The 16,374-nt window shown below is 43.7% G+C and overlaps 1 protein-coding gene across 1 annotated transcript; it reads left to right on the forward strand.

Moving 5' to 3' along the window:
* The first annotated feature begins 1,623 nt into the window (after positions 1 to 1,623).
* LOC140069080 (uncharacterized) lies at positions 1,624 to 14,440 on the forward strand. Its single transcript, XM_072114402.1, has 8 exons — positions 1,624 to 3,032; positions 4,543 to 4,681; positions 4,996 to 5,129; positions 9,889 to 10,027; positions 10,425 to 10,534; positions 11,446 to 11,478; positions 12,109 to 12,187; positions 13,779 to 14,440. Exons 1-8 carry the CDS (start codon positions 2,957 to 2,959, stop codon positions 14,011 to 14,013), a joined length of 945 nt encoding a protein of 314 aa, XP_071970503.1. The 5' UTR covers positions 1,624 to 2,956; the 3' UTR covers positions 14,014 to 14,440.
* Positions 14,441 to 16,374: the final 1,934 nt, after the last annotated feature.

Genomic DNA, 16,374 nt, shown 5'->3' on the forward strand with positions numbered 1-16,374 from the left:
CACATCCCTCCAGGGACAATACATAACACTGGCTGCAGAGAGCACAGAGCACAGCAGTGTGAGGTCTGATTACACATCTCTCCAGGGACAATACCTAATAGTATCTGAAGAGAGCACAGCAGTGGGAGGACACTCCCCGCCCCACCAGGGCACTCTAACAAGCTACAATCCTGGAATATAAATCCATATATCACAGTCCTGCTGCTACATACACAATGGTCTGATTACACATCTCTCTAGGGACAATACCTAATAGTATCTGAAGAGAGCACAGCAGTGTGAGGACACCCACACCGGTGCATTCTAACAAGCTACAATCCTGGAATATAAATCCATATATCACGGTCCTGCTGCTATGTACAGCTACATACACAACGGTCTGATTACACATCTCTCCAGGGACACTGTTTACATAAAGCACAGAGCACAGCAGTGTGAGTATGTTTTGTTTTTTTGCATTGGTTGCTACAATCAGGACGAAAATTAGTTGTTTTTTTTCCACAATTTTGTAAAAAAAAAAAAAAAAAAAATCATGCAAACAGGAGTTGCTTTGATTAAGAAGGGCAAAAAAAGAACCTCCTAAAGCTCAACTAGCAGTTGTTAGATAATAAATGAGGATCCTTTCCTAATCAGGAATCACTCTGGAGGACCCAGGGTATTAGTACATGATGTGACCTGTGTTGTAATACTACATTCCCCCTCCGGAGGCAGTGCAGGTAAACAAAAGGTTGATTATTGGGGCTCCCAGCTGCAAGATGAGAAAAGATACTTCAACAAGTGGATAAAACCAATACAGAAATGCCCTTAAAGGGGCAGACAAGCAGCTCCTATACTACATAAAAGGGGAGGAGTCTATATTTTAGTTGTATTAATAATGCAATATGTAATGTGTGATCACATTAGGCATGTTGCGTGTAGTACATACCCTTCTGACGACTGTATTGTACAACTTCTCATGTACAGTATAGTGTAGGCCCGGGTGTCGTGTACTGATGATTGTTGTCCTGCGTGATACAACCGCTCTGACGTGTTCTGCCGGTGTGGTGCTAGGGAAAAAGTCGCCATTTGAGTCAGGACAGGTTTAAAGGGGATGCCTAAGGGAAGGAAACATGGCTGCTTTCTTCCAAAAAAAAAAAAAGGCAAAAATAGATCACATTTCTCTGTCCTTACAAAGTTCTGCAGTAGCTTGGTCACCACTGCCTATGATGATAAATATCCCTTTAAATGAAATCTTCCACCAGGACGGAGGATTGTAAACCAGGCGCACATGGCGTTTTGAACCCGTTTTTGGGCCGTTTTTAAGCAGCCCGTTAAAAAATGCATGCGTTTTTGACCAATTTTAATTAAGATAATTGGTAAAACAGGTCAAAAACGGCTGCGTTTTTTAACGGACTGCTTAAAAATGGACCAAAAACCGGGGGTCAAAACGCCACATGTGCTGCCGACCTTACATGCAGGTGTCTGTTCCCTCCTCTGAACCGGTCTTCTTTTAGCTTCTCAAGCCCTTGTTTTTACAAAACAAAGGCTTTAAAATATATGCAAATGAGCCTCAGGGACCTCTAGGCTCTTTTAACAGCTATAGAGCCCAGAGCCTCTCGGGCTCATTTGCATAATTTTTTAAGCCTTTTTTTGTTTTGATTAGAAGCTAAAAGAACAACACATCCTGCCATAGGGTGCGCGCACCAGTATGTCAGTGTGCTGGGTTTACAATCCTCCATCCTGGTGGTAGATGTCCTTTAAGGGATCTGCGCTGTTGACCCTGCTTGTTACTGGAGGTTTTACAGAACTCGTTCCCCCAGATTCCTGATTTGTCTCGCACTTCTTACCTGTCTGTGTAATTCTGGGTGTTGGTGGGACGCGTTACACAATGTCTCCTGGACCCGCGTGCGTCAGTGTTATGTATGAGGGGATACAACACGACCTCTCCGGCCTCCACATACCTGCTGGGTGATGAATCCTATAAGTCAGACACATCACCGACTGCGGCCGTGGAGTGAAATCTCTGCTGCGAAACCGGAGTTTTCAAAAAACTCAATTTCAAAAAAAGTTTTAATAAAAAAACATGATGTAACCAGAACCCTAGGAATGGAGACCCCGCAAAAAGGGTCCTGAAGTCACTAAAAAAGGGACCTCATAGATTGACATCACAGCTGAATTCGTCTCTGTTTCCATTTGAGTATGTATAAGGGGCAACACCGTTTGGTGGTCACATTCCACGTTATCCCACGGATTCATCAGGACGGACGCCGCCTCTACGTCTCGTTCCTTGTGGTATCGGGAGGCCTTGAGATTATTTAGTCCTACAACCTAATTTTTTTGTCTTGCTGCCATCTTGGACTGTGACCAAACTTCCCCACGGACACGGAATATCGGTCTCGTGTGATCAAGTCAATTAGTCAATAACCCCTGTGTCATCCAAGATCTGAGGACCCTAAAAGGGCCTTAAATCCTCCCCAGGAACAGACCTTATTTCTGTAAAAATATAAGGTGTAGATATACAGTAACATATAAGTATTCAATTAAACTGCAGTGACCCCCGCAGGGGAAATTAGGTACTACACAATGTCCATTAGCTGCCTGCATAGTCCAGGACAGGTCGGGTCCTCCAGAGCAGAAGACGCTCTCTAATGTGAGATGGGGGTCCTGAACAGAAGACCACAATTTATTTATTCTCTAATAGGGTGTATAATGATGGGTTTTATAAATTGGGGTCCTGCTGTGCGCCATAGAGAGTTCAGTGAACATAAACCAATGAAATCTATGGAGAAGAATGTGACTTGGAGGGGATAGAATGAGGCCTGTGACACAGCTGCGGGTGCGTTCCCACGTCACGGTATTCAGCCCCAGGGGTGGGGACAGGTCTGTGTCACACAAGGTTTGGCTCCAGATCCTCCCTCGGGTGTCAGGTGCGGTCCCTCCACATCAGATCTCCAGAGACTGAGTGGAGACCGTCAGCATGCTGCCAAAAACCTTCTGTCTGTCCGTCCTCATCGCAGTCACTGGACTCTCATGGTCTTCAGACCCCGTACAAGGTAACGTCTCATCATGTCTCCGGTCTGGGGTCCTGCACTTGTAACTTTTTACCCCATTACTGTTCCTAAACCCAAGGGGAATAACTGAGGGGATATACCCCTACCCCTTAGTTCTCATCATCCCTGGGGGTCCCTGTGAATCAATGTCATCAGTGGGAAATCCCATTAGAACTTGAATAGGCAAACACAGCGGGCTTGTTTTTTTAGGGACCAATGAAATACTGGTAGCTATTTCAAGCAACCAATCAAATGCTAGTAACTAAGAAACTAAATTAAATACAAGTATCCATTTTAAGGGACTAATCAAATGATAGAAGCTCATTAAAGGGACCAATGAAATGCTGGCAGCTATCAAATGGTAGTCCAGGCGGTCCCCTACTTAAGGACACCCGACTTACAGATTACCCCTAGTTACAGACGGACCCCTCTGCCCCCTGTGACCTCTGGTGACCTCTCTGGATGTTACTATAGTCCCAGACTGCAATGATCAGCTGTAAGGTGTCTGTAATGAAGCTTTATTGATAATCCTTGGTCCAATTACAGCAAAAAATTGGGGCAAAAAATGTTTTGTCTGGATCTATAATTATAAAATATACAGTTTCGACTTACATACAAATTCAACTTAAGAACAAAACTATGGAACCTATTTTGTATGTAACCCGGGGACTGCCTGTAGTGAGGAAACATCACTAATTTAGAAAAATCATCAATGTCCCTATAAAGCAGTTAAACTAGAACGGCAACTAGAACACTTCTGCTCTCAAAACTTCTGATGAATCTGCCCCATACTGTGTTTTTGGTCACTTTGTATCCTCCAATAAAAAAATAATTTTAAAAAAATGTAAAAGTGGCTAAAGTCTAAATAAAAAGTTCCAAACTCCCCACAAAAAACAAGCCCCGACACAGCTAATTCAGCATAAAGTTAGAAAACATGTAAAATATAATGTGAGCCATCGGTATCAGGTAATGACCCGTTGAATGAAGCTACATTGTATTACGAAAGAACAAAAAACAATGTTTTTTAATGCAGTTCCACCAAAAACGTAACCATGATGCAAAAAAACAAGCCAAACAGACAAAAATAAAAAAGACGGAGATGGAAAAAACTAAGAAACTTTTTCTAATTTAACCAGGAAAAAATGAATGTAACTATACATTAGGCAAGAAAATTCCACATACCTGGTGCCTCCTGTTCTGCTCCGGGGAACATTTTCATAGACTTTGTCGGATCTCTGACTTATTTAGCCACAGACACATCCCCTAAATTATCCTGATTCAGAAATTTCCAAAAACTATCCAAAATGTTGTCTTCCTCTTGTATTATAAGTGTATCATATCGTTCCTTTCACTACCTCCATATACTTCTGTATGAGTTTGCATCAAGCACTGGTGCCCCCTGCTGGTCACAGCATCATATGCCTTCCCCTCTATGAGTGGAGAGCCCCTCTAACAACACAGCGCTGTGTTATGTGTCAGGCAGTTTTATCCGATATTCCTGTTTTTCCGCCAGTTATTTCCGGAGTGTTTATGCCAAACAACATCTCAGTGGATTATGACGGCGCCCGGACGGCCTGCGCCCTGCAGAACAGCAGACTGGCCACGCTGGACAATGTCACCTTTGCCTTTCGAAATGGCTATGAGATGTGCAGGTAAGTACCACGGCCAGTATGACAGAGGCTCTGTTATTCCTCCTGACCTTGTATGAAAATATTTATGTCGGGGAAGAGCGCCCCTCCTGTGCGTAGGCCATGTCTTGTACTGCAGGTGATTTTCATTGGCATGAGTCCAAGCTGCAACATTTACTGCTCTCTAAAAATCAGTTAAGCTTGTCTGTAGTCTGTTACCATGGAGACATATTATTCTGCAAAAAAGTTTTTTTTTAGTTTTTGGTCTAAAACTATTGTTTACATACACTGTGTACTTACCTTTACAATGATTTCATGTTTCTTTATTTTATAACCAGATGGGGCTGGATAGAGGAGAAGCGGGTGGTCATGTTACGTCTGACCCCATTCGCGGCCTGTTCTGACTCTAATGTTGGGATTTTGATGAGAGATTGTCCCGGAATCAGATACACATTTTGTGTGAACAGCGCAGGTAAGTTCTCCCAGGTAGAAATCTTGTCACATAGTAAAATAAGTCTCTGTTATTCCTACTGGATTAAAGTGGCTACCGGGCCCCAGGGGTGCATCTGCCAGGGGGCCACATTCAAGAAACTTTAGTGTACCATCAAAAGAGAACCTAGCACAAGCACTTAATAATAATACAGACCATATAACTAATAATAATAGAGGCACCAGAAGAGACAAAGAACAATAATACAGACTCCCAGACCAAACAATACATAATACATACCCTAGGACAAGCAATGTATGCTAATACGGACCCCAGACCAGACAATAAATAATGATACGGACCCCAGACCAGACAATAAAAAATGATACGGACCCCAGACCAGACAATAAATAATGATACGGACCCCAGACCAGACAATAAATAATGATACAGACCCCAGACCAGACAATAAATAATGATACGGACCCCAGACCAGACAATAAATAATGATACAGACCCCAGACCAGACAATAAATAATAATACAGACCCCAGACCAGACAATAAATAATGATACTGACCCCAGACCAGACAATAAATAATAATACAGACCCCAGACCAGACAATAAATAATGATACAGACCCCAGACCAGACAAATAATGATACAGACCCCAGACCAGACAATAAATAATGATACGGACCCCAGACCAGACAATAAATAATGATACGGACCCCAGACCAGACAATAAATAATGATACAAACCCCAGACCAGACAATAAATAATGGTACAGACCCCAGACCAGACAATAAATAATGATACAGACGCCAGACCAGACAATAAATAATGATACAGACCCCAGACCAGACAATAAATAATGGTACAGACCCCAGACCAGACAATAAATAATGATACAGACCCCAGACCAGACAATAAATAATGACACAGACCCCAGACCAGACAATAAATTATGATACGGACCCCAGACCAGACAATAAATAATGATACGGACCCCAGATCAGCCAATAATGATACAGACCCCAGACCAGACAATAAATAATGATACGGACCCCAGACCAGACAATAAATAATGATACAGACCCCAGACCAGACAATAAATAATGATACAGACCCCAGACCAGACAAATAATGATACAGACCCCAGACCAGACAATAAATAATGATACGGACCCCAGACCAGACAATAAATAATGATACGGACCCCAGACCAGACAATAAATAATGATACAGACCCCAGACCAGACAATAAATAATAATACAGACCCCAGACCAGACAATAAATAATGATACGGACCCCAGACCAGACAATAAATAATAATACAGACCCCAGACCAGACAATAAATAATGATACAGACCCCAGACCAGACAATAAATAATAATACAGACCCCAGACCAGACAATAAATAATGATACGGACCCCAGACCAGACAATAAATAATAATACAGACCCCAGACCAGACAATAAATAATGATACAGACCCCAGACCAGACAAATAATGATACGGACCCCAGACCAGACAATAAATAATGATACGGACCCCAGACCAGACAATAAATAATGATACAGACCCCAGACCAGACAATAAATAATGATACGGACCCCAGACCAGACAATAAATAATGATACAGACCCCAGACCAGACAATAAATAATAATACGGACCCCAGACCAGACAATAAATAATGATACGGACCCCAGACCAGACAATAAATAATAATACAGACCCCAGACCAGACAATAAATAATGATACAGACCCCAGACCAGACAATAAATAATGATACAGACCCCAGACCAGACAATAAATAATAATACAGACCCCAGACCAGACAATAAATAATGATACGGACCCCAGACCAGACAATAAATAATAATACAGACCCCAAACCAGACAATAAATAATGATACAGACCCCAGACCAGACAATAAATAATGATACAGACCCCAGACCAGACAATAAATAATAATACAGACCCCAGACCAGACAATAAATAATGATACGGACCCCAGACCAGACAATAAATAATAATACAGACCCCAGACCAGACAATAAATAATGATACAGACCCCAGACCAGACAAATAATGATACAGACCCCAGACCAGACAATAAATAATGATATGGACCCCAGACCAGACAATAAATAATAATACAGACCCCAGACCAGACAATAAATAATGATACGGACCCCAGACCAGACAATAAATAATGATACAGACCCCAGACCAGACAATAAATAATGATACAGACCCCAGACCAGACAATAAATAATGATACAGACCCCAGACCAGACAATAAATAATGATACAGACCCCAGACCAGACAAATAATGATACGGACCCCAGACCAGACAATAAATAATGATACAGACCCCAGACCAGACAATAAATAATGATACAGACCCCAGACCAGACAAATAATGATACGGACCCCAGACCAGACAATAAATAATGATACAGACCCCAGACCAGACAATAAATAATGATACAGACCCCAGACCAGACAATAAATAATGATACGGACCCCAGACCAGACAATAAATAATGATACAGACCCCAGACCAGACAATAAATAATAATACGGACCCCAGACCAGACAATAAATAATGATACGGACCCCAGACCAGACAATAAATAATAATACGGACCCCAGACCAGACAATAAATAATGATACAGACCCCAGACCAGACAATAAATAATGATACAGACCCCAGACCAGACAATAAATAATAATACAGACCCCAGACCAGACAATAAATAATAATACAGACCCCAGACCAGACAATAAATAATAATACAGACCCCAAACCAGACAATAAATAATGATACAGACCCCAGACCAGACAATAAATAATGATACAGACCCCAGACCAGACAATAAATAATAATACAGACCCCAGACCAGACAATAAATAATGATACGGACCCCAGACCAGACAATAAATAATAATACAGACCCCAGACCAGACAATAAATAATGATACGGACCCCAGACCAGACAATAAATAATAATACAGACCCCAGACCAGACAATAAATAATGATACAGACCCCAGACCAGACAAATAATGATACAGACCCCAGACCAGACAATAAATAATGATACGGACCCCAGACCAGACAATAAATAATAATACAGACCCCAGACCAGACAATAAATAATGATACGGACCCCAGACCAGACAATAAATAATGATACAGACCCCAGACCAGACAATAAATAATGATACAGACCCCAGACCAAACAATAAATAATAATACATACACCAGACCAGACAATAAATAATGATACGGACCCCAGACCAGACAATAAATAATGATACAGACCCCAGACCAGACAATAAATAATGATACAGACCCCAGACCAGACAATAAATAATGATACAGACCCCAGACCAGACAATAAATAATAATACAGACCCCAGACCAGACAATAAATAATAATACAGACCCCAGACCAGACAATATAATAATACATACCCCAGGACAAGCAATGCATAATAATATGGACTCCAGACCAGACAATAAATAATAATGCAGAACAAAGAACAATAATACAGACCTCAGACCAAACAATTAATAATACGGTAATACAGACCCCAGACTAATAATAATAATAATTCTTTATTTATATAGCGCACACAGATTCCACAGCGCTGCACAAAGCATGGCAAATCAGTCCCTGTCCCCAATAGGGCTCACATTCTAAACAACCTAACAGTATGCTTTGGAGTGTGGGAGGAAACCGGAGGAAACCCAGCCAAACACGAAGAGAACATACAAACTCTTTGCAGATGTTGACCTGGATGGGATTGGAACCCTGGACCGCAGCGATGCAAGGCAGAAGTGCTGCTCACTCAGCCACCGTGCCACCCTAAACTACACAATAAATAATAATACAGCCCCCAGACCACACAATAAATACAGACCTCAGACCAAACAATAAATGGTAATACAGACCCCCAGACCTGACAATAATAATAATAATACAGACCACAATAATAATACAGACCACAGAGCAGATAAATGTAATAATATAGATCCCTGGTTAGACAAAGTATAATAATAGATAGCCCTAGTGTAGACAGAAAGTAATAATGTATCAGTCATACAAAAATTGCTTCTGACTTGCGTTGCTGCATTTCCAGGTAGCCGCCACTAGGAGGAGCTCAGTGCAAGGAGATACTTACACCTTACATTGTGCTGGGTGGATGCTGTATCCATTCTTATGCACTGAGCTCCCCCTAGTGGTGGCTTCTGGCTGTCATTTGATCACTCAGGAGCGGAGAAAGAGAATTTATCAATACATCTGTAACAGTTTTCTGATACATTTCAAAATATGATATGAGCCACAGTAATAAGTCATCTGGGCGGAGTCTCAGGGCTTTATTAGAAAAAGATTCCAAACTTCACAACATTACTGGGCTCTATGATATCTGTGAATCCCATTACTAATTGTAATGGGGAGGAAGGGGGTAGGGCTTGCCATAACTTTGTCTGACAATCATCGTTGACACTGTCAGAATGTATATGGACCCGCCCCATTGTCAATTTATTTATTAATTTGAAATAAAGTACCAGCACCACTGTTATAGTTCATTATATCCAGCACTTGAGGCCTGGGATACTGGCACACGGGGGCACGGGGGGGGGGGGGGTTTATGTGACCCTGGCTGGTGCCCCCTGCAGGCTGGTGCCCTGTATGACCGCACAGGTGGCACATAGTTAAGTTGGGCCATACATGTATCTATAATGTACTGATGATTCTATGGTTCTATATTCAGGTAATGTGTCTGCGCTTCCTATACCGAGCACCCTGGTCCCGTCCTATGAGAACGCCAGCAGCGTCTGCACCGGGAATGGACTCACTATCAGCACCAAGGAGCAAATAGTAAAGGATAGCAGCAGCAAAGCAGGCCAATGGTGAGATCCCGCTCTGTGAAAAATTCAGCTCATCCTGATCCTCCTGGTTCATGTTTGCTGAGACGGCTCCACACTACAGTCATTACTGACTCTTCACTTTTATCACAGCTGCGGCTCATGATCACACAGCCTCCTGTGCAGCCTCCCTGACTATATACTTATGGTCCCTTATATTTTTTTAAGATATAGACAGAAGGATAAACACACTGTCCTCCCAGCAGGCAAAGACGGTACTGTCTCTACTCTATGTGAGCTGTGCTGAAGCATCATGGGATTGATACTAAGTAAAACCAGTAGACAGACCGAGCTCATAATCCTACGCACGGCGTATCCATATACCCTGTATGATGATGTCATCGATCACGTGTGATGTCATCCATATTCTTGCTCCCCTTAGGGTCGCATGGTATAACTGGGGAGTTGGGCGGCTGAACAATGGGACATTTGAAGAGAATTTCTGTGATGACACGTCAAGCTACGCATCGGCCTTCTGCTACAACCCTGCCTGTAAGTACTGACCAGACATTCAAGGGCTCAGGAAATTCATGAGTTAAAAAGAGGTAAGTTAATGTGGGGTCCACCTGCCATGAGGGTAGTAGTTTTGTCTCCCCATGCACTGAGAGGTGACTACACATACATATTAAATAGAGATACCCCTAACCCTCCCCGGACCGACCAGACCAGCTACTAAACAGGGCTGTCACACCCCTGGGTGGAGTTCCATAAGCTCCGCCCCCTAGTCAACTGGGATTGTCTTTGTAAATGTGGGCGTGACCATGCAAATCAGGAAGAGTTATCAGGAACGCACTCAGGTGCAGTTATTTATGTCTGTCCTGTAAATTGAAAGAATTGACAGGATTGATCCCTTTAAAGGGAACCGGTCACTAAGCATAAAATCCAGAATGCTGTACATAGTTACGTTGCCCCTGTGCTCCTGATTAGTTCGGTGTTTGTTTTTTCAAAATCCGTCCACCCCTTCAAAAGATATGACCCACAGAAGTTTAGATCTAACTTAGCACATAAAGCACACTAAGACACGCCCCCAAAGACTATAAATGGTTTCCGCCCCTTTTTTCCACTAAATTCACATCTAAACTTTTAGAAGCCGTATCTTTTGAACGGGTGGACAGATTTTAAAGATATAAACATGAAATTGATCAGAGGGACGGCAGCGATCACATGAGGTAGGTCACTGAGGATTTAGTGCTTGGTGACAGATCCCCTTTAAATGGGGACATCGGCATCCTGCTGGGAACTATGTCCAGAGAGTTTTAGTTTCACGTGGATTAGATTTATCTTAAATCTATGTGGCTACTATACAACAAAGTGGATTTACCTAATGCTGAGCCACCCCAGCCTTAAAGGGAATGTACACTGTGATTATCATGTTAATCTGGATTTTTTTTGTTCTCTTCCAGTATCTGATGTCCTCATAATTAAAGATAATCAAAGTAAGTTCTCATCATTAACACTTATTATTCCAGCTCTGACATGTTCTTTATTCTGTATATAAGGAGTAACTCCACTTTAAAGGTGCTGTCTGGTCTAACTTGAAGACTCTTCAGCACTTCTGGACCATAAGTGAGAGGACTTCTGTCTTCTTTGTATCCCCCATAATTTTAGAATCCAGATTTGGTGGTCTTTTGCTGCACCTCTCAAGTCTAGTATTAGGTCAGAGTGTGGGCCCACCGGGGGATCCTCTGGTTCTCTGGTGGTCCAGTCCAACCCTGGAACCATAATAGCCAATCAATCTCTTATGTGTGCATAAACGGTGATGTCACTGCTGATAGGTCAAAATTCTTGCACATGTGACCACCGAGACCAGTGATTGGTGGCAGGATCCTTGCACTTCCTGCATGGGCGGGGCTTGGAGGTGACGGCTCCTTACTGCTGTTCCTCCGGCCTCCAAGTGATTTTCCCACCCCTTTAAGACTGTAGTCGAACAGCCCTACCCTGTCCATACAGAACTCCATAAATATTAAGATATTTGTATCCACACATTTACCGTTTCTCTATGGGATTCCGGTGCTTTCTCCATTCTCTCAGTTAACTCTTTCCTCTCTGCCTCTTGTTACTTTCAGTCTGGAAGAAGATCGCCATTGGATGTATCATCGCCTTTATATTTGTAATATTACTATTAGCTGCCACATTCATGAGAGGGTGAGTAGCAGAGCGCCCCCATCCTGCTGCCTCAAGTACTGCACTGCACTAATGTAGACAATACTATAATAATTTACAGTCCTGCTGCTACTAACACAATACACAAAGGTCTGATTACACATCTCTCCAGGGAAAATGCCTAACACTGCAGAGAGCACAGAGCACAGCAGTGTGAGGTCTGATTACACATCTCTCCAGGGAGAATACATAACACTGGCTGCAGAGAGCACAGAGCACAGCAGTGTGAGGTCTGATTACACATCTCTCCAGGGACAATACATAACACTGGCTGCAGAGAGCACAGAGCACAGCAGTGTGAGGTCTGATTACACATCTCTCCAGGGACAATACATAACACTGGCTGCAGAGAGCACAGAGCACAGCAGTGTGAGGTCTGATTACACATCTCTCCAGGGACAATACATAACACTGGCTGCAGAGAGCACAGAGCACAGCAGTGTGAGGTCTGATTACACATCTCTCCAGGGACAATACATAACACTGGCTGCAGAGAGCACAGAGCACAGCAGTGTGAGGTCTGATTACACATCTCTCCAGGGACAATACACAACACTGGCTGCAGAGAGCACAGAGGACAGCAGTGTGAGGTCTGATTACACATCTCTCCAGGGACAGTACATAACACTGGCTGCAGCGAGCACAGAGCACAGCAGTGTGAGGTCTGATTACACATCTCTCCAGGGACAATACATAACACTTACGGCAGAGAGCACAGAGCACAGCAGTGAGGTCTGATTACACATCTCTCCAGGGACAATACATAACACTGGCTGCAGAGAGCACAGAGCACAGCAGTGTGAGGGGTGATTACACATCTCTCCAGGGACAATACATAACACTGGCTGCAGAGAGCACAGAGCACAGCAGTGTGAGGTCTGATTACACATCTCTCCAGGAACAATACATAACACTGGCTGCAGAGAGCACAGAGCACAGCAGTGTGAGGTCTGATTACACATCTCTCCAGGGACAGTACATAACACTGGCTGCAGGGAGCACAGAGCACAGCAGTGTGAGGTCTGATCACACATCTCTCCAGGGACAATACATAACACTGGCTGCAGAGAGCACAGAGCACAGCAGTGTGAGGTCTGATCACACATCTCTCCAGGGACAATACATAACACTGGCTGCAGAGAGCACAGAGCACAGCAGTGTGAGGTCTGATTACACATCTCTCCAGGGACAGTACATAACACTGGCTGCAGAGAGCACAGAGCACAGCAGTGTGAGGTCTGATTACACATCTCTCCAGGGACAATACCTAGCACTGGCTGCAGAGAGCACAGAGCACAGCAGTGTGAGGTCTGATTACACATCTCTCCAGGGACAATACATAACACTGGCTGCAGAGAGCACAGAGCACAGCAGTGTGAGGTCTGATTACAATCTCTCCAGGGACAGTACATAACACTGGCTGCAGTCTGTATGGTGACAGCAGCTGACAGGTTCCCTGTGATAGTGCTAAGCTGCATTACCAGACAGGACCATGCACGTAGGTGGCGCTGTTTGCGGTAATAACACATTCAGGTTTATTTGTTAACATTTTTCTTGTGTTTCTGTTGTGAAGGAATAAATGTGTCTGTTGTATGGGAGATTCCCGCACTCAGACAGTGGAGATCCCGTCACCCCCCGCACCCACGTGGAACACCACCAGTATATACCGGCGCATCAGCCACGCCAACAAGGGCGCAATGTACGACAACGTGGCTGTATCAGGGACACGCCCCCCGGTGATCCGACCAGAGATGAGTCACTACAAGAACCACTACAGTAACATGGGATTCGACACCACAGAAGACTGAGGACAAAGGCTGCAACATTGTATCCATTTTTCGAAAAAACTTTCCAATTTTTTTTTTTTTTTCATTTACATCCATAATTACTGAACAATTCAGGAACCAATAAGCAAAAGGGCGTAAGATATCCCCCCGGAGACCCCCAGGGGAAGGTTTTTACAAGTCCTTGATCAGTTTTATGGAACAATAAGCCAAAACGCTTAATTAAAAGTTTGATTTTCTTGCCTCTTTTTTTGGCAATGATGTAAAAAAGACTCAAGAGACAGAAGACGGAGCAAAATTAAGGACTATGACCCCAAAAGATGGTGAAACGTGGGAGTTATGGTGACGCAGATGTTATAAATTATTATTGTATTGTTGTTATTACGTTTTATGTGGTTATTACATGTTGTACATTAGATGTCCTGTAGGTGTCACTGTATCCACTGTAATATTTCTCAGTGTCAATAAAGCTGTTACAATAGTGAGCGCCGTTGCCCTGTATATAGAGGTCACACTTATTTGGACTGAGATACAATAATATGTTTTCGAAAATCACTAAATAATCTCCGTACATCCATGAGGGGTTCTGGTTCCTGTTGTGTTGGGTTCATTGGGTCATGCCAGGACCAAACAACTCGGGCGCTGCTAGAACCTTCCCTTATATATACAGTATATTTTTATATATTTGCTTTATTATTATGTCTTCTATATTGATGAACGTCGCTATGGAGTGTGATGGCGCAATATAAATCAATAAGGTAGCTGAAAGTCCTGCTGCTACTAACAACATAAACACAGGTCTGATTACACATCTCTCCAGGGACAATACATAACACTGGCTGCAGAGAGCACAGAGCACAGCAGTGTGAGGTCTGATTACACATCTCTCCAGGGACAATACATAACACTGGCTGCAGAGAGCACAGAGCACAGCAGTGTGAGGTCTGATTACACATCTCTCCAGGGACAATACATAACACTGGCTGCAGAGAGCACAGAGCACAGCAGTGTGAGGTCTGATTACACATCTCTCCAAGGACAATACATAACACTGGCTGCAGAGAGCACAGAGCACAGCAGTGTGAGTCTGATTACACATCTCTCCAGGGACAATACATAACACTAGCTGCATAGAGCACAGAGCACAGCAGTGTGAGGTCTGATTACACATCTCTCCAGGGACAATACATAACACTGGCTGCACAGAGCACAGAGCACAGCAGTGTGAGGTCTGATTACACATCTCTCCAGGGACAATACATAACACTGGCTACAGAGAGCACAGAGCACAGCAGTGTGAGGTCTGATTACACATCTCTCCAGGGACAATACATAACACTGGCTGCAGAGAGCACAGAGCACAGCAGTGTGAGGTCTGATTACACATCTCTACAGGGACAATACATAACACTGGCTGCAGAGAGCACAGAGCACAGCAGTGTGAGGTCTGATTACACATCTCTCCAGGGACAATACATAACACTGGCTGCAGAGAGCACAGAGCACAGCAGTGTGAGGTCTGATTACACATCTCTCCAGGGACAGTACATAACACTGGCTGCAGAGAGCACAGAGCACAGCAGTGTGAGGTCTGATTACACATCTCTCCAGGGACAATACATAACACTGGCTGCAGAGAGCACAGAGCACAGCAGTGTGAGGTCTGATTACACATCTCTCCAGGGACAATACATAACACTGGCTGCAGAGAGCACAGAGCACAGCAGTGTGAGGTCTGATTACACATCTCTACAGGGACAATACATAACACTGGCTGCACAGAGCACAGAGCACAGCAGTGTGAGGACTGATTACACATCTCTCCAGGGACAATACATAACACTGGCTGCAGGGAGCACAGAGCACAGCAGTGTGAGGTCTGATTACACATCTCTCCAGGGACAATACATAACACTGGCTGCAGAGAGCACAGAGCACAGCAGTGTGAGGTCTGATTACACATCTCTCCAGGGACAATACATAACACTGGCTGCAGAGAGCACAGAGCACAGCAGTGTGAGGTCTGATTACACATCTCTCCAGGGACAATACATAACACTGGCTGCAGAGAGCACAGAGCACAGCAGTGTGAGGTCTGATTACACATCTCTCCAGGGACAATACATAACACTGGCTGCAGAGAGCACAGAGCACAGCAGTGTGAGGTCTGATTACACATCTCTACAGGGACAATACATAACACTGGCTGCACAGAGCACAGAGCACAGCAGTGTGAGGACTGATTACACATCTCTCCAGGGACAATACATAACACTGGCTGCAGAGCGCACAGAGCACAGCAGTGTGAGGACTGATTACATATCTCTCCAGGGACAATACATAACACTGGCTGCAGAGAGCACAGAGCACAGCAGTGTGAGGTCT

Source organism: Engystomops pustulosus, chromosome 7 (assembly GCF_040894005.1).
Source record: "Engystomops pustulosus chromosome 7, aEngPut4.maternal, whole genome shotgun sequence".
In the NCBI taxonomy this organism is placed as follows: domain Eukaryota; kingdom Metazoa; phylum Chordata; class Amphibia; order Anura; family Leptodactylidae; genus Engystomops; species Engystomops pustulosus.